The sequence below is a fragment of the Curcuma longa genome, chromosome 7, assembly GCF_044706935.1.
Source record: "Curcuma longa cultivar G26 ecotype Majalengka, Jawa Barat chromosome 7, ITB_CL_G26_1.1, whole genome shotgun sequence".
NCBI lineage: Eukaryota > Viridiplantae > Streptophyta > Magnoliopsida > Zingiberales > Zingiberaceae > Curcuma > Curcuma longa.
Genome location: NC_133867.1, coordinates 12,247,450 through 12,267,704, shown reverse-complemented (window position 1 = coordinate 12,267,704; position 20,255 = coordinate 12,247,450). Strand labels below are relative to the sequence as shown.

General features: G+C 39.1%; 2 protein-coding genes across 2 annotated transcripts; both read right to left on the bottom strand.

The window, feature by feature from the left end:
• Nucleotides 1-845: 845 nt before the first annotated feature.
• LOC141832650 (uncharacterized) lies at nt 846-1,361 on the bottom strand. Its single transcript, XM_074720113.1, has one exon. The coding sequence runs from the start codon at nt 1,359-1,361 to the stop codon at nt 846-848; it is 516 nt and encodes a 171-aa protein (XP_074576214.1).
• Nucleotides 1,362-14,467: 13,106 nt separating this feature from the next.
• On the bottom strand, nt 14,468-18,626 carry LOC141832395 (cellulose synthase A catalytic subunit 7 [UDP-forming]). Its single transcript, XM_074719899.1, has 12 exons — nt 18,565-18,626; nt 18,273-18,471; nt 18,062-18,186; nt 17,913-17,982; nt 17,664-17,814; nt 16,963-17,575; nt 16,762-16,899; nt 16,521-16,646; nt 16,201-16,413; nt 15,585-16,103; nt 15,158-15,508; nt 14,468-15,059 (listed from the first exon to the last, which is right to left on the bottom strand). The coding sequence occupies exons 1-12, from the start codon at nt 18,610-18,612 to the stop codon at nt 14,478-14,480; spliced, it is 3,135 nt and encodes a 1,044-aa protein (XP_074576000.1). The 5' UTR covers nt 18,613-18,626; the 3' UTR covers nt 14,468-14,477.
• Nucleotides 18,627-20,255: the final 1,629 nt, after the last annotated feature.

Here is a 20,255-nt window from a genome sequence, read left to right as displayed (position 1 = left end):
GAATTCTTTGACATTTTCAAAAGTCTCAGATTTATATTTCATCAAATGTATGTATCCATATCGTGAATGGTCATCGATAAAGGTAATAAGTAGTTGTAAACTCCTAATGCTTGAGTTGACATTGGACCGCATACATAGTACAAGGCCAAGTAACTCTCCCATTGGTTCTCCCTTTCTAGTAAAGGATAGCTTAGTCATCTTACCTTTTAAGCATGATTCACATGTATCAAATGAATCTAATTCAAATGATTCTAAATTACCAACCTTTTGGAGTTCAAACATGTGTTTCTTGCTTATATGACATAGACGACAATGCTACGAATAGGAGGTTAACGGATCATCCTTTCGAGCACGCTTGTTGCTTGTTTCGATGTTGAATACCTCGTTGGAATTATCTAACACGTAGATATCATTACATAGCGTTCTAGTTCCATAAAGAAATCCATTCAAAGTTATGTAACAATAATTGTTATTAAAAGTCAAATAAAAACTATTTCTATTTAAACAAGAAATAGAAACAATATTCTTTATTAAATCAGGAACATAATAACATTTTTTCAACTCTAAAATAAATCCACTAGGAAGATTCAATAAATACGTCCCGATGACCACAGCTATAACCTTTGCTCCATTACCAACTTGTAAGCTTGAATCTCCTTTAACGAGTCTTCTACTATTCTTTAGCCCCAGTATATCATTATATATATGTGAGTCACACCTAGTATCCAATACTCATATGTATAAAGAAATAGTATGGCATTCGATTACGAAAATACATGAAGCGGGTGGGGCATCGGATGCCTTTTTTCCCTTACGGACTCAAGATAAGCCTTGCAGTTTCTTCTCTAATGACCCATTTTGCAACAGTGATGGCATGGTCCTTTTGAAGCAGATTCAGTAACCTTAGCCTTCTTCTTCTTCTTCTCTTTAGCTTGTCGTTTTGCCTTCCTCTTAGAACCTTCCTTAGAAGAATCAACAAGCATCACATCTTTCTTCTCTTTCTTGGCAGTCAGCTCAATAGATTTGAGCATATTGATCAGCTCTGGTATTGTGGACTCAATACGATTTATTCGATAGTTCATTATGAAATATGAATAGCTTTCAGACAAACTGTGTAGAATTAAGTCGATCCTTAACTCATGGTCCATCATAAAATCAAGTGATCCTAGCCTCTCTATGTACCCATACATCTTTAGCACATGTTGTGCTGCAGTTGTACCTTCCTGCATTCGTGAGCGAAAGAGGAGCTTAGAGACCTTGAACCTTTTGGATCTCGCCTGCTCATCAAATAACTCATGAAGGTGATATATAATAGTATAAGCATCCATATGCTCATGTTGTTTCTGCAGGTCAGGTGACATAGAGGCTAGCATGATGCAACTAGCCAAGTCAGAATCGGCCAGGTGTTTTTGATAAATCAACTTTTAGTCATTAGTTGCATCATCTACTAGAGGTTTAGGGGAAGATCATCGAGGACATAGGTAAGTTTTTCAGATTTGAGAACAATTCTTAAATTTTTATACCAGTCCAGGAAGTTAGGGTCAGTTAACTTATTAGTATCCAAAATTGTACACAAATTCAAAGAAGTCATTCTTAATCGATTAACCTAGAAAAACAATTGAGAATATATGAGAGATGAGTTTTACAATGTATCTGTAAATAATTTACATACATGTGTGGGTCCCATTTATTTTGCAAATTCAAGAGCCCTTACTCTAATTCAGGAGATCGTAGGTTTTCTCCAAATGGGTTGATATCCACTATAGATAAGAATAACCTTGGAGAGAGTCCAACAAGTCATTCTTAGCTACAGTGGTAAGTATTTTATACCAATTATGTATCACGTATACATAACTATCACATTATGCTATCAATTAATTGAATATTCACATAAACATCGGGTTGTTAACACATTAACACGTATACATCATATGCATAACACCCAACTTCACCTCTATCCACATTGACCTTGGAGAGAGTCCAACAAATCAATGCTTCAAGTTAAAGCCAGCTCGTTAATCGTGAGATCATATCTCGATGGTTCGAACATATTTACTTTCAAGCCAGGCTTGGAGAGAATCCAAGAACCCAAACGAGGAAGTAAACTCTAGTTCTTGTCATATTAATGAAAGATGTTAGCTCTAATAATTTTATAAGGGTTTTTAGGTCTCATCCTCTTTTCATGAAAACAACTAATTTATCTACATGACATGACAATAAATGACATGGCATAATTAATGTAATTAAACATAGCATATGATATGACATAACATTAATGCAACTAATTATGACTTAGTTTCAGCCATAGTTATTATAAATTTTATTTAATAAAATATATTTAAAAATTTAATTTCATAAATTAAAATTCTTTAATTAGGTTAGGAAATAATTTTCCACATCTAATTGTATATTTTATTCTAGAAAATAATATTCTTTAATTAGAAGTCTAATTTAATTAGGAAATAATTTTTCTAATCTAAATTTCCTAACAAATTAAGAAATTTCTATAGAAATTCTAAATTAAATCATAAAATTTTCTTAATTAAACTTATGATTAATCATAACACGCAAAACTATTTTAAGTGTATGTCTTGAACAATCAGGCTCTCATACTATTGAGATCATCCTAGTGCAATGTGCGTATTTATACGTTATACAAACGTGCGCAGTGGAAATAAAATAACAATAATTATGTAAAATATACACATTTAAGGTAAATGGGCCAATCCTAAAGCCAAATAACTAGCCAAATTGAAGCCCAATTAGGATAGGGTTAATGGGTCCAGGTTTCAAACCCGAACCCGTTGGGAATCTGGCAGGAACAGGGGCTACGACTCTTCCCTTAACCGCGCCCGTGCTGAACGTGGAGCACGACTTTATCGCGAGACCTCCGTGGTTTTCAGCGCTGGCGATGCGAGAGAGCTGATTTAGGAGAAGAGGGAACCCTAGCCTCTACAAGGACGGAGAAGAAAACCTTAGTTGTTGCTCGTCGCCGCCGCCACGAGCGCTGCTTTTAGTCTCTGTTCCGCCGCCGCCACTGCACAATCTCACATTTGCCGGCGGTGCTCTCGCGAGGGAAGTTATAAGGCGGAGGAAAACCCTAGTTTTTTTGCAAGACGCTGAGAAACCCTAGATCACTACTCGCTGCCGCCGCCGCTAGCGCCTTTGCGACTCCTTCTTTAGGGCGCCACTCGACCTCAACGCCACGCGGCTATTGTTAGTCAGTAAGGGGTTGAATCCTGGTTGTTTTGGTTGGGTTACTACAGATTTTGAATTGAAGGGCATTTGCAGATCGATTGGGGATCAATCGGCGGTGTGAGGCAGTACTGGATCGGAGTTCTGACTGACGTTAAGCAAGCTTCTAGGGCTTCAGATCTAAGGTGAGGGCTCTATTATTGAACTTGGTGCTGATCTATTTTGATTCATCCTGTTCGATTGGGATCACGCGTAACGTTGGGTTTGGATTGTAATTGTGGTTTGTAGTTGAGTCAAAAGAGCTTGTCGTTGAGTGTTATTGGGTTCCCTAGATCAATCAGTGGGATTGGTTTAAGAATTGGTTACTGTCCTATTTTGGTTAGTGGGTCTATTTTATTTGATCAAGGTTGATAAGTTAATGATGTTAGGGTTTTATTCATTTATTATTATTTTTTTATGTTGTTGGATTGAGGATTAGTGAACTAATTGGTTAACTGATTAAGTCATATTAATTGATTAGGTTGGTTTAGATCCGGTTAGGAATAATTAGAGTCTAATTATACTCAGTTGGATTTCAGGGTTGGATGAATTTCCGTTGGATCAAGTTAATGTGAGATCCTGTTGATAAGATCTGTTTTTATGGATTTTCTCGATCAGGGTTGAGTTCAAGTATAGTTGTGTGCTGTTAAGGATGAGAATTATTTGTTGGAAATCAAGATTTAATTAAGGTTAAGTATGGATTTAAGCTTAACCAAATCAATTGGTTGGGTTAGGTTAGTCGGGTTAAATGGAGTTGGTTGGACCCGGTTGATCAAGTTGGTTGGATCTATTGATGGATCTGATTCGATTTGATCCGGCTAAGGTTAACCCTAGTTTTGATTAGGGCTTGATTTTGTTGTAGTATTTAAAATACATGCTGGTATTTAGTGGGTAATTGTTATTATAATTTCAGGACATTGACGGTTGATCCTGTTACACACAAGGGGTTCTTTATCGACGTGCGTACATCAGGTGGGTACTCTTGTGCTTGGTCAATACAGGATTGTTCGTAAGTGCTTAATTATTTCTATTGTTAATTACATTGTTAATAATCTTGCTATCTCAGTTGTATGATCCTGACATGATACCTTATTACGTATTCTTGATGTTGATCTATATCGTTGATACCTTACTGTGATTAGTACCTTACTTGTTGTATGATACCATTGTATGATATGATGACTATGCTTGATTAGATATAGGCTTAACTGTTGCACTGAGCATCATGATACATACATGATAGTAGCAGATATGTTGTTCATCATTATTGTTGTTGGCTCCACTTGTCACTGTGTGATAGTGGCATAAGAGTGAGAGCAATTGTTGCGCTAAGTTGGGTGCAACCAGGACTGGCTATATAACCCTCCTGATCCCGCCCGCTCCCCACTTGTGTGGTAGTGGTTTGTTATTGGAGCGAGTGCGGTTTTCCTGTCGTGCGCCTCAGTTCACTGTACTGGGTGAGTGTCTGGGGTGGCGAGTGCAGACAGTGACCATGCATTGCATATGTGCATACATTGTTGGTAGTAATTTTCTGCATTCATAATCATTGCACTTGTTGTTACATGGCTGTAGCTATTACACTTGCTGATATATGACTGTGATCGTATGGCATGATACTAGCTATTATACATAGTTTATTGATTTTGTATACTATTCTGCTGTTCCATTATATATATATTACTTTGTTGTGCACTTTGTTGATTATACCCACTGAGTATTGTATACTCACTACCCAGACCCTGGAGGGTCTCTTTGTTTTCTCCCCAGGTAACAGGTAAGGACGTTGCTTGGAGCATATAGCTTTGCCAGTCTACCCCCTCATCTCACAGCAGGTGTATTTGCCTTATTTCATATGTTTTATTGGATTACATTGGATAGTGGTTTTGATGCTTACATTCGTGTTGTACGAATTTGGATCTAGCGTTTATGTTTCGTATGTATGGACATGGATATTGATATGAGTCCATTGTGTCGTTTATGTTTTCGTAGAATTTATCGTTGTTTTGTTGCGATGTTTTATGGTTTATATATGTTGTAGTTGTGGTGATGCGGTTGTGGTAATATATTATGTTACGTGCATGTGTTGGAGTAGTTATGGCCGGGTGGGCCTTTGTTCAGGTTGTTTAGTGCTATAAACACATGTAATATATTGTTGAGTGGCCATGTAGGCCCTACAATTTTATGTATTCAGGAAAGTTGGATTGTTACAGGGGGAGATGTTGCCGAAATTTTTTGGACAACCGTCTCCCGGGATGTAACAAATTAATAATAATTATTACAACACACACATGCATAGTCTCGAAATAAAAAATACAAGACATGGTAGGAATTTAAAATTTTTTTTACAGAATAATAAATTATTCTACGCTTACCTATCGTATGACGCTAAACGAGAAGGGCCTCAATCGCATGGTCCTCGTCGGAGTCCTGCCTCTACTGGTGGTCCACGGAAGTGATCTTTAGGATGACTTCCAAAGCCTCAAGTCACGTCACAGTCTTCGGTACTAGTCGATGAGCAATAAGGCTGATGCGAGAGAAATCCTAATATTGAAAACACGCAATAACACACATCGCGATCATTTCCGGGGCTTTTGTTCTATCGCCGGGAATCAAATTTCGGACAATAAAGAAATAAGTAAAAGGGACCAGAATAGTTTTCGAAGAATGGAAAACACCGTAGGCACACAAGTGCAAGGAAGGCGGCGCTGGAGCCAGAACCATGGTGAATTCGTTCGTCCATTCCGTCGGACGCGAGCGTCGCACGAGAAGAAGAACTGGCATGCCAGAAATCACGGGTGTGGGTTGGGTCGGGTCGGGAGAAAAGGAGAACCAGGTTTTTATGGTTGAACCGGTTAGGGTTGAACTGGGTCTGGGCTGAACCGGACCTGGCCTACTGTAGCAGACCGGTTCGCTTTTGGTTTGCTTGGTTCAATGACCAAACGATCTTCGCTTTGATCCAAATTAGTATTGTTTGATTCATCTTCATAAGACAAATCTTCTCATCCCTTTTAATTTTCCAAAATAATTTTCATTATAAACCAAACCAAGTTGGTTCAATTTGGTTCAACATCGAATTACTCGGTTCAAAAACCAAGTCTTCTCTGATTTAAACCAAATCAATTTTGCTTGTTGTTTGGTCCAACCAAACTAACATTCTCTATCTGAGAATCAAATTCTCAAACTCATTTAAAGTCCTTCAGAAAACTTCTAGTGCATGTGACCCAATAGATTCCTGATTATGTTAATCGTCCATAATTAACCATTAATTACGGAACGATCATGAGTGACACCTAGTAGTACATCATGATCCTCAATTGATCAAAAAATCAATGATTGATTTCAGAATGATTTCTAAACCTTTCAGCAGCTTTAATGAACATGCCTCATTCCTTTCACCATCTTATACCCGCTTGGTTCAGGACATAGTCTATATGTGTCAGTCCCCACTAGGCTGACTACGTCACACCTAGCCCAAGCTCCTTTCTTGTCATGTGGATTCAAGTTACTTATACATGTGTCCAAGAGTGTCATACTCTTGACATGTGTTGCTTTGGCCAAAGACTTCCAGTAACAATCCTAACAAGCGACCACAGGGTATACGTCTCTTTTTTACAAAGAGCGGTGAATCCTCTGTGGGTGTTTTCATGCACATGTCAGGTGGAAGATTATACGGAGTTAGAACGGCCAACAAGAATAATTTCTTCCTGACTTATCAAATGGAGCAAATTCATCAGCACAAAGATCTAACTGAATCTTCCAATCTCCTTCGCAAATTTAGGATATATTCTATCAAAAATTTTTCACTGTTGTCCATCTGATGGATGACACATTAGTTCCTCTTCTGTTTCATGAGTTGCATGCCAAGTCATGTGTTGAGTAGTGACTTTTAATACATAAAATATTTGTAACCTAGGAGTTAAAGGCACTAAAACAACTGAGTGTATATTTTACGTCGCTGTTGACTTCTTCTGGTAGTCTTGTATGTAGCTTGATTACAGAATTTATAAACTTCTATATTTTCATTATCACTCCAATATAACATACAATCAGCTCTACAAACATCAATTTTTTCCACTGAAAGATCTAAATCCTTAACAAGTTTTTTCATATTGTAATAATCATTGGACATTATGTGATCACGCGATAATGTCTCTCCAATAATTTGAACAAAAGTATTAAAATAATTTTCAGACATATTATGTCATGTTTCGACATTCAACAGTCTTACTGTAAAAGATAGTTTAGTGTGATTGTTACAACCAATCCACAATGGTTCATCTGTAGTACTCAATAATTCTTGAAATTGGAGATATGATTCATTATTCAAATTTTCACCAACTCTTGGTACTTATGCCTCCTCCAACGATAATGCATAAGTAGTAAACATTTGTTCAACCATTGGAGAAAAACTAGAACTTGGACCACTCGGTTCAGCAATAAAATTCTGACCCACTGCATCAGTTATCATCCTCTGATATGGATTAAATTGATCATAATAACTATGATCCCCCTACTGAGTGTTGTATATTTTATTCATAATTCTAATTAGATATGAACGGTTTACCATGACAAGTCTAATTATAATAATTGGGAGTAAAATTAAATTTATAAAGATGTTTTTGAAATTTATCACACAATAAAAATTTATTGTTATGACACTTTCTGCATGAACATCTTCTCTCTTCCATCCATAAACTCAAGAGGCTTTAGACTTAGATGGGTCGTAGGAGGTTCTTCAGAATCGGTAATCATTCTCCAAAATCAGCTACTGCTAAACTTCTTATCCAATTCCCTAGTCATATTATTTGAAAATCTAAAATAATTATTGAAATCATCTAGGGTCCACTTGTATTCCTCGTTAAATAATCTAAAATTGATTTTTTCCTTGTAGTTTTCATCAGTAGTAAAGTAGACCTTTAGGAAACTAAGGAATTATAATGTGATTCTTAGGTACGTTGGATGCCTACAGTTCATAAAGTCAATCCAACCTAGGTTATCCAACATCCATTCAAGGTCATCCTTAATTCCTAATGTATACATGGTAAAACTATCAATATATCGAGAGCAAACTATTTTTCTTGAAACAAGACAGTTATACTTGGTCTTTTGGTCATCGTTCTGAAAAATGATGTCGTGAATGTTATTGGAACCTTCTTCGGAGGCCTTCCTTTTTCCTTTATCCTTAGTTATGTTCTTCCCTTTCGTTGAAGCTCTTTCTTTTGGCGGCTCTTTTCCTTTCCACCTTTCCGGCTCATCTCCTTCACCAATCACCGGATCCTCCAGATCTGCGAAATCTCTTCATTATATTACTCATGTTGTTAGATCTGAGAATAAAAAGTAAAACGAAGTAGATCTGGGCTTTTTTGAGTAGATCTGTAACGACCGCCCTTCTTACCCCAAGGCAATCTGTTACTTACTTGCTAAAATCTACTATTAATTTAAATTTTCTTGCTATGTGATAGTTGAGTAAACACATGCTCCCAATGGGTAATATAAAGTCTAACCATCCTAGTAACAATGACCAAACCATAATTACAATCTAAGAGCATGGCAATTAAACATACTTTAGCAATTTCTAAATATGGATTTAGAAACCTAAACATGGTATCAACTTGGCATTAAAACTAAATAATGCTAGCATCTGAATTTATCTTAAATAACCTATTGGCATCAAAATGGTTCCGTAACTTCCAACCTTACCTTTTACTACTACTTAGCATGCTATTGTAATTTACCAATTATCAAATAATGCATAGAACTACTATAGTTATTAACATTTGAAAGTGCGGAAAATAAATAACTCATAAAGACTAGTCTTTAGCATTCTTAATGATGCAAGTTTCCAAGGCTCTTTATTCTAAGTTCCATGACATCACACACTTTGTATCGTCTCTGCCGCCTCCGCTACTCGAATTTTTCTTTGCCCTTATCTGCAGTACAAGGAAAATAAAACTATAAGCATAAAGCTTAGCAAGTACCATCTTACTCACAAAACGATACATATTTTAAAATCATGCTTTGAAAAAAATATGAAAGGAAATATCTTCATGCTTGTCATTTATTGCTACTAAACATATAAGCTAGATAAATATCATGGCATACGCATCATAACAAGCACATAGACTAAAATCATAACTGAATTAAACATGATCTTAAAGACTAATTTCACTTCAAGTTAGTAATGAACTTTTGAAAACTTATACATATAGTAAGTGAAAATAGTAATCATCCTGTTGTGGGCCTGGCATTGTGTTAACTGTGCGCGCATCCCTAAATAGATCCGAGGTAGCTAATCTTGAACCCATTAGGGTACTACTAGGCGATCTAGGACCTAGGGGCGATCTAGGACCTAGGGGCGATCTAGGAGCCCACCCATAGACGAACTGGAGTCCAAGCACATGCCATATAAAAAGTAAAATACTTTCTTTAATAATTATTTTCTCTTTAACCTTGCATATACTAGGCGATCTAGGGCCTAGGGGCGATCTAGGAGCCCACCCATGGACGAACTCGAGTCCATAATTACTGAGGCAAGGTAAATTATTTTCATAAACATTCTGTAAGAGAAACTAATCTCCACATACATACATAAAGTTTTGAATAACTAAAACTATAAATTTATGCATACGAACGGAGCTACTTATACTACAGGTGAGAGGTACTTACCTCTTGCGCTAATTTCCATACAATTCTTCCGTTAGAGTCTCAGAGAAGAAGTTCTCTGCGATCTCCCTATGTCTACGCGTTCTTCTTGCGGAGAGGAGCGTCCTTGTAGAAGAAGTTCTCCGGAAGCCTTCCTTGTGATCCTAGGGGACGGAATCCTTGTTCTTCGGGTTTGGGGCGCCGAGAGAGAGGAGAAAAGAGGGGCGACGGCATTCTGGGCGAGAGGTGAGGAAAGAGTTTTCGAAGATAATCAAAATCCTCTCTTAAGCCTCTTATTTATATTAAGTGATTCCTAGACCTAATCTCGCCTATAAGAAAAATTCGGTTCCTTCTTTATTGAAATAAAATTGCTGGGCCCTTTGGTCATTGGAAATATCTTAAGAATTGCATATTCTTATAGGTTGTGAGTTCGATTCCCGCCCTGGATATTTTTCTTTCTATTTATTTTTGCTACTTCCGCTAATCCAAAATTTTCATAAAAATATTCTAAAATTTCAAAAAAATCATAGAATATTTCTAAAATCATTTTTAAGAATTTTCAGGCGTTACAAGATCTAGGTGGTGAGAGGAAGAAGAAGTGGTGAGGAAGTGAAGGAAGTGAAAAGGAAGGGTTTTGGAAGAGTTTGGAAGGAAGATGGAGTGGGGAAGATGAAGAGCTCTTGGAGGATTGGGGGCACACGGTCGTGTGCCCTTTATAAGGTTAGGAGGCACGGCCTGCACAAGGCTTTATTCGGTGAAAAAGGCATGCCTGTGTCTTGTAGGCACGCCCATGCCTTGTGGGCACGAGCTAGGCAAGTCACCCTTCAATGGAATCCACACGGTCGTGCCTTGTAGGCACGACCTGTACAAGTTGTTATTCAGGCGGAGAGACACGGCCGTGCCTGATAGGCACGGGCTGCACAAGTCATCGATCTGTTAGGAGGCACGACCGTGCTTGGTAGGCACGGTCTGCATGACTTATTGATCGGTTGTTAGGCACGGCCGTATCCATTAGACACGACCTCGAGTTGTTGCCTTCTTGTTAGGAGGCACGGTCGTGCCTGATAGGCACGACCCAACTTTATTTGGCTTGAAACTTGAAAATCTCCTGCAAAAATAGGAAAACTTATTAACAACTTGTTGAAATAAACAAAAAAGCTATGTAAAAAAAGAAAATGAATGAACATAAGAAAGAAAAAACCCTTGGGTTGCCTCCCAAGAAGCGTTTGTTTATGATCCATAACTTTTGCCTCATTTCCAATGCGTAAATTTATATCTCTCTTGACTAGTCATCTACTATTCTTTAGCACCTGCATGTCATTACATATGTGTGAGGCACACCCAGTATCTAATGTTAGTACTAACCCTAGAGTCAATTATGTGATGATTGTCCCATATTCTATTATTAATAAAGGCAAAGTTTAGGTGGACAAAATATCTATGCTAATTTCATATCAATTAGTTGAATTGATAGTGAGATGATGTAGAAAATACTACTCTTAACTATTCTTAGTCAAATATTAATATTCAAAGACAATATTAATACATTAAGACTAGTATGTAGGTCAATTGATAACTTGATCTCATTGATCTTACAAGTCATGGTGATATCACATTGACACATGAGTATATATATTAGAGAATATATACTGAATTGACCCCACCATGAGAAAATTTCATGGATCATTCTATGAGTGTTATAAACTTTCTTCTTATGTAACTATTGGTATAAATAATCCTTAGACTTGAAGTTACTACAATTTCCTACATAAGGAGTTGTGTACTTTGGTATTGTCAAACATCACCCATAATAAGATGGACTATAAAGGCGATCATTGGGTATACAACGAATTATGCAGAGGGATGTGAGTGATGTAGGTGAGATATATCCCTCCCATATAACGGGAGTGATATCTGTGGGCCCCTTGATCGAGTAGGATTACTAAATGCATGGTTATGCTCAAATGAGTCAATATGAGATATTGAGCTCATTTGCTTGAGTGCATCTATTCGGGGATCAAGAAACACAAAGATTGATATCGAGAATGACACAGTCTATGCTTCATTGATCAATCTAGATAGCGAGGATAGAAAGATATTATCATATATTATAGTAGTCACAGAAAGGTTAGGTCGGATCTCGACTTTCTTGTCACTTAGGTAGTAATAATACATTGCTAAATGTCACTCACTGCTTATGTATCTAAAGCGGTTTAGACATATTGCCAACATTATGAGAACCTATTAGATCACGCACAAAGGACACGATGTTTCGGAGATTGATTGATTTTAGTTTGACTAAAATATAATCCGAATTGGATTAATTAAGTTAGACTCAAGTGAGTCCAATTGGATTATGGGATTGAGTCTAATTTGAGTTAGACTCATTTAGATTAGACTCAACTAAATTTGAATGAGATATTGATTCATTAAAATATTTAATGAATTAATAATAGAGGAAGACTAAGGGTTTTTCTCTTTATTCGATGAAGAGAAGATGAAGAGTCAATATGAGAAATATGTGTTCTATTTGAGTTTTAATTGACTTTAATGTGAGGAAGCTAAAGAGACAAAAATCCTTCATATTCATGAGATGAATATAAAAAAATTTTCTTGTATTTTTTTAAAGGTGCACAAGACATTTTGAGCTCTCTTCTCCTTCTTGGCCAAACATCTCTTTTCTTCTTCCTCATTGTTTTGGCTGAATCTCCTTGTGTGGCTAGCATCACAAAGGCGATTCTTCTCCGAAGTTTGAGATCGTGTTCGTGTGGATACGCATAGAGGCACAAACGCTTAAACGTGCAAGAGATCCGCCGAACCAAGAACAAGAGCTAGCGGGATAAGCGAAGTGCACACTTCAAAGGTATAGATCTATTAGATAGATAAATTGAACTTCGTATGAGTGTTCTTTTGTATGGATCGCTCATTAGGATCTTATTTCCGCTGTAAATTTTATTATTTGTCGCATAGAATTCCCTATACCCAAGCCCCCAGGCAGCCTCGTAGCCGCAAGGGGACTGGCCACGCCACCAGCTGTGCTACTAGCCCCACGGGGGACTAGCTATGCCACCAGCCATGGGATCGGCCACACCACCATCTCACGCCACCACCCCTCGGTCAACCGTGGGTTCGGCTATGCCACCACCCCGACCACGCCAACACTACCGTCGGGGCACCACCCCGACCATGCTCCCACTCCGATCACGGCACTAGCCCGCTAGCACCCCCACCACGTGCCACCGACAAAAAAAAAAGCAAAGTAAGAAGCTTACCGCCACTGCCACCCCGTGATGCCGGAGAGAAATCCCATCAAAAATATCATGCCGAAGAGGAGATCGGAGATTGGGAAATTTTTAGGGTTTGGGAGAAGAAAGAAGAAATTGGGCGATCCAGTTTTAGGGAATGTTTAGCGACTGAATCATGGTTCGGTCGTTACTTTTAACGACCGAATCATCGTTTGGTCGTTACTTCTAGCGGTCGAATCATGGTTGGATCGTTAAATTTTCAACTTAATAAATCCTAACCCTGATTCATGTTGCCCGAATCCAAGTTAGCGATCGAATATAAATTCGGTGGCTAAATTAGCGATTGAATATAAATTCGATCGCTAAATTAGCGATCAAATATAAGTACGGTCGCTATTTTGTGATCGTATCTAGATCGATCGCTAAAATAGGGACCAATATTTGATTGTTATTTAGCAACTGAATTACAATATCAATCGTTAATTAATGACCGAGATAGATTCGGTCGTTAAATCCATCGCTATTTATGATTATTTTTATAGTGTTACAATATTTATAAAACTTATACTACTAGATGAGTTGAAGGAAGAGCTACTGGATCTCGAGGAGTCTTCTTAGTCTAATTGTGACGAATCCTTTCCTATAAGGCTTTATTCCTTTATGTTAGATATTCTCTTGTTATGATTAAACTCCCTCAAGAAACTCCACTAATAACTCCAGGAAGAGGTCTAGCAACTCTCTATCGTTTCTCATCTTCTCTCTTGCAAGTTTGACATTTTTTTACTCGCTCTTTCTTCGAAGATGCCTGCTAAAATATCAATGCGGGTACACTCTAATATGTTGTTCTTCGTTGTTTCTCTCACTCTTCTATTATTATTATTATTATTATTATTATTATTATTATTATATTATTATTATTCAGTGTTCAATTTTTATGATCGAATTAATCTTAAAAATAATCAGTCTAGTCCCATAAAATCTTTCCATCAACAATCGAGGTAAATCAGAAAGCATGGCTGGATCCTGATGGATAGTTCAACGTGCAATGTGTTTAGGTAAGATTTTGAACGCTCATTACCTAGGATGTCCGTCCATTATTCTCTTAACCCGCCAATTTAATGGTCTATGCATGACCAATACATTAGTATATATCATATCTTTGTTGTACAAATAATAAAACTTTATTTGAGAAGGTGACTTCCCTACATAGTATTTTCATATCAAATTATCATAACTGAAAAAAAAAATCGACCTTTGAAATCATGCTCTGTTGTTAAACTGTTATGCAAATATATTTCACAACCAATATTACTAGATGAAATTAAACAAACTTATCAAGACGGACAATCTGTTTTTTTAACACTCCACTCCACACTGCTTCAGCACTGGCCCTCGCTGCTTGGGCAGGAAAGGGTCAATCCTCACCCAAATCAGTGAGAAGATGGAAGCAAGTAGAATGGACCACAACACCACAATGGTTGGAGTCCTATTCTGCCTCCCCATCAACCCCTTTAAGAAGGGATAAAGATGAACAATAACCCAGAAGGAAAAGAAGAGCTTCCCAAACAAAGGACCCCATGAACCGTAGCCATTGTTGATAGCATCAGACACCCCGGCAACAACTCCAACCATGTTCAGAATGATCAATGTGGTCGGGGGAATGAGAAGGGTGGTCCACTTGAAGAGGTAGAGCTCCCCAAACTCGGCGTCGTCGGCAGCCTTGGCAGTGACAGTGAAGTTGGTGTCCACCCCGCCGAGCACCTTGAGGAGGCCTTGGAAGACGGCGAAGAGGTGGGCAGAGACGCCGCCGATGACCCAAAATTGCTCGTTGCGCCACCAGTCTTGGATGCTAACTCCACTCCATCGGAGTTCCAGGATTCCGGTGGCAATGATGGATAAGAAAAGGGCCAGAAACCATATACTGGCTATGTTGTCAATCTGCTCTTGATCAACAATACGCTTAATTAAATACTTAAAGACGAGATCAGGAGGTTAATTGAATCTTCTACTCCGTGCATGACAAGTCAAGAACTTACAGTGGGGATAATGAACTTCCCAGTGAGCAGGCAGATGGCCGGAATTATGCAATAAGCTAGGAGGGGGATCGATGTGAAGGGGTAGACGATGGTGTTGGTGTAGGCAAATCTTTCCAACCATTTCAAATTGCCACCGTAGCCGTACCATAATGGACAGTGTCGGCTCAAGAAGATCTCCACCGAACCCAATGCCCAACGTAGCACCTGATGCAACCTATCAGAGAGATTTATAGGAGCAGAGCCTTTGAATGCTGCTCGACTGGGAGTGCAATACACTGACTTCCAACCTCTGCAATGCATCTTGAAGCCAGTCAAGATGTCTTCCGTCACTGAACCATATATCCATCCAATCTGCATCAATGGAATTAACCATGATTAGTTTTATTATTATTATTTTGATCATTAGCAACATATATATCCATTTTACCTCCTTCCCCCACTCAGTTTTTTCTTCATAGCCACAGCTGATAACATGGATGGCCTCCTTGATGAGGCCAACAGAGTTAGTTCCCACCGGCAAGCCTCCTTCCTCCATGAGGGTTGATGCAATAAACACCGGAGACTGTCCAAATCGTTTCTCGAAGTTCTTCTGCGACATGAGTGACGACTTCTCCAACTCGTCATATCCTTCCAAACCTTCCTCAATGTCCTCTAGCTCAAATCCTCGCTTACCGTAGCCTTTCTTGTTCACTACCACCTTATTGTTCTTGCCTTTCTTTCTGTAAAGCCCTAAGAATCCCCCCTTCTCTCCTCCTTTCTTAGCTTTGGATTTTCTCGAGCCACAGCAGCAGCAGCAGAAACACCATGAAGGCCAGCAGTCACACGTCATCTTTAGCCGCTTCTCTGACTTTGGGGGATCATAACCGTACAAAGCCGGCCGGTTAAAGACGCAACCGGTGCCGACGTACACCGGTCCTTGGATGCCATCTAACCCTTTCATGTTGATCTACAACAGAGATACCATTTTTTTTTTTTTTTCACTTAATAGTTTTCTTGGTTCAATATGTCAATCTAGTTGTAGATGTAAAATTACAGTCTCTTACATCGAAAAAGACCACGTTACGGTTCGCATATCGATCGTGACGATCGATACCATCGAATCTTTGAGGAAACTGGACATAGCAGAGCTTCTTCCCTAGTTGAGGATCCATGAGGAAGCACATTGCCTCCCTCACAGCCTTGCTATTGTTGAGGTAGTGATCACAATCTAGATTCAAAATAAATGGTGCATTCGTAAGCACTGCCGAAACCCGAACCTATGACAACAAAGCATACAGATTATATTAGGCATGATGATGATAAACCGAGTTAGTCATACTGAGAAGAGAATTAGTTTGTCAAATAATAGATTCTTGCTTCACACCAGTGCGTTCATGGCTCCGGCTTTTTTATGGTGTTGGTAGCCCGGTCGCTTCTCTCGTGAGACATACACGAGACGAGGTAGCTCCTTGCCCTCTACGTCAAGTGCGCCTGCACTCCCCAAGTATACCTGTATTATATATCATCAAACTAGAGATGGTTAGCATAGAACGTTGAGGAACATATACATCAACATCATATTCTAGTTCATCTTGCATTTGTATAAATAAATAATTAAACAAAACCTGGATCATGCCGGGATGGTCTCTGGTATTGTTGCCGGGCCAAGGTGTGCCGTCCTGCATCACCCATCCTTCTTCTGGTTTCTTTTGTGCTTTGGCCACCAGCGCATTGATCCTCACCTTGAACTCTTCGTATTCTCTCTGGTACGATTTCGAGTCAATTAAAGGACATGTAATTTAATGAAGCAAGCAACAATGCCATACCTTCATTGCCCTTCTCTCCTTAACAAAGCTGGGCTCTACTTTGTCTTTCAAGTAATCGATCTTCTGTGAAAAATAGAACTCAGGTGCCCTAGGCTCGATGCTGTACTTCTTGCAGAAGGGCACCCACCTCCTGGAGAACTCCGCCGTCTCCGACATGGCGTCAAAGGTCAGCATGGCGGCACCATCGTCGGACACGTAGCAGCTGACCTTATCCACCGGGTAGTCAACGGCGAGAATCGAGAGGACGGTGTTGGCGGTGATTATCGGAGGCTCTTTCAGCGGATCCACTGTGCTTACGAAGAAGTCGACCGAGGCTAGCCGGTTTGGCTCCCCCTCGCGCTCAAAGCGCAGGGAAAGCCGGTCAAGGTAGGTCTCACGGGTGATGGGAAACCACTTGGGGAACTGGTCGAGGATCCAAGAGAGAGCAAACCAAATCTCGCAGATCACCGATGTCAGCCACAAGGCGTATGCGTCGTTCGCAGGCGTCATGATACGAAACCGAAAGAAGAAGACTAGGATGAGGAGGCGGAGGAGGATCACGATGCGATAGGGGTTAATCTTGCTCGACGGGATTGGCACTTTCCTCCAGAGTGGCTGTCGAGCTTCCGCCATGCTGTAGTCAATGATTAATCGTTACATTATGGTGAAAATAATTCATTTCAAGATCAGATTATATATCCATACGCCACTCGACGACATACAGCATCTCATCTTCATAGTTGTTGTCTTGATCATCCCGGCCTAGGTCTTCATCTTTGTTGCTCAGCCCTTTCTTATCTTGCCTTTCCTTCCATTTCTCCACCCTATCCTTCCAATCCAGGTTGCTCTCCACGTCCAAATCCTTACCGGCAACTGAGAATCATGCGCGCGAGCTTATTAGAAAAATAAACCAAACGGTGAAGTATGTATTGTATATACCTCGGGCCTCAGTGGCTGTTATATATACTTACCACTGCCTGCGAAGGACGTCAAGTTCCGTTCATTGGGTCTCCATGCTTGGCCACGTTCTTCTCCATTCTCCTGGTCACAGCCGAATTTTTGCCTTAGAGAAGTGAAGATCTCAAATGATACATATACAGCTTGTGTTATGTTATTTTACCGAGATAACATCAAAGCGTAATTGGTTGTGATCAGAGGACTTGTTAGGACTCTTGACTTGGAACTCCTCATCAAAATCATCCATATCTACGCCTTCGTCTTCATCTCCTTCGACCCTCGGACAACCTGCTTCGATTCCTTCGTTAATTCGCTCAACGTAACAAATTAACATTAGGTGTCAATTGAAACAATCCAATATGGATAACACGTGCCTCTGTGGCGTTTGTAACGGGTGTTGCATTGTGGGCAGGTCTGGTTTCCCTCTCGTCGCTCATACTCGTAGCAAGGCTGGCAAACCGGGAAGCCGCAGTTGTGGCAAGCGACGAACACTTGGTCGTTGTCTCTCGGTGCGATCTCGTCACCGCAAATCCGGCAAACTTTTGAGTTGCCGCCGTTCCTCTGTGCCTTGCTCTGCTCAACATCGTTATTGAATGGACAAATTAAACGCATACTAATTGAGCCATTATTGTGTATATATTATGTCTAGATGAAAGAAACAATTACCTCTTCATGGCTGTGCATGACGAGTCCGGTGCCAGACTCGAAGTTCATATGGGAAGTGTATATTTAATCGGAGAGGATGTAGGTGGTCGGGATAGGTGAGGAGAAAGATATTTATATGGTGACCTGACCATTTTATTAAGTCACCAACTGGGAGGTGGGGGGTCGAGGTTTTGATTAGAAGAGAAGTAAGCTTTTGTGGAAGGTGTGGTAGCTGCAGGCTCGCTTACAACACAAGCTGCTGCGTCCTCTGAGCTGATACCGATATCTGCAGTGATTTTGAAGCTAATGATCTACCAAATTCAGACAGAATGTCAAGTTAGTGACGTTGATAAATTAAATTATCGGGAGAGAAATATGTAAATGATAATGATGAGACATCAAAGTGAAATAGAGAGATTTTAGATGCCAATCGGCGCGCTTGGGATCATGCGGCGCTGAACAATTTGGGCGTGCCAATTGCAAGTTTCTGGGCCGATTCACTATCAAACTAAACTGCACATAATAATTGCACGATGATGGGCTTTGAAAAAAAACTTATAATATTTTTTTACATGCATATTATAGATACTTTATTGAATATCAAAAATATCTAGATTATTATTATTATGTTATTTTAAATATTGAATATAAGCGTTATATATAAGAGGATAATATTTAAAATACAATAATCTAAATTAATCTGTAATTTTACATTAAAATCGTGATCTTTAATTTAAAATTAGTGGTTCATTACATTCTAAATAAAAATGATCTGATTCAAATTGTTAATAATGAGATTATTAAAATGAAAGAGCTTTATATAATTTGTTTACATATATAGGACTAGAGTATCAAAGCAAGATTTATTAGAACCAAAGTGTGTTTTATAATTTGGCTCTGATACTAAATTTAAGCTCCATCCCTTCAAGATGTGACTAAATAGTATCAGAGTCAATGGAATTTTCCACTTGTCCATAAAGCAAATGTGACATGTTTTTAAATCCCATCCCTTCAAAATATTGCTCAAAACTCCAGGTCAATGATGTCTTAGTAAATTGATCAACTATATTGTTTGTTGAAGGATCTTTTTAATAAACATCTCCTCTATTGACAATGTCTTTTATCAAATGGAATTTTTGCTGTATGTATTTTCTTTTTCAATGCTTCATTTGTTCATTGGCATTGGCCACCACTCCATTATTATCACAATTGAGTTTAATAGGTTCATGCATGTCTGGAATGACTTCCAGATCCCTCAAGAATTCACATAGTCAAATTGTCTCCTTAGTCATTTCGCAAGTTGTTACATACTCAGCCTCCATGATTGAATTTACAATATAAGTTTGCTTGACACTCATCCAAATAATGACTTCATTTTCCAAAGTGAATACCACACTAGAAGTAGACTTGCAAGGGCATTGTTGAGTTGGTTAGTACGGGACAGACTTATTGAAGTGAGCAAGAGTCGAATCTCGACGAAACCGAGACAATATCCTCCTCTTCCTTGGTGGTTCTCTTCTCCTCTCCCTCTCCCTACCTTGGTGAAACTCTAAAAGGGGTGCTAGCACACTCAAGAGTTTTGCTTCTCCATCCTTGTCCGTGTGGATACACATAGAGGGGTGTGCACTTGACACCCTAGAGATCCGGCAACCATAAGGACGAGCGGGATATGCGAAGGGCATCGCTTCAAGGGTAACTCTCTTAACATGTAG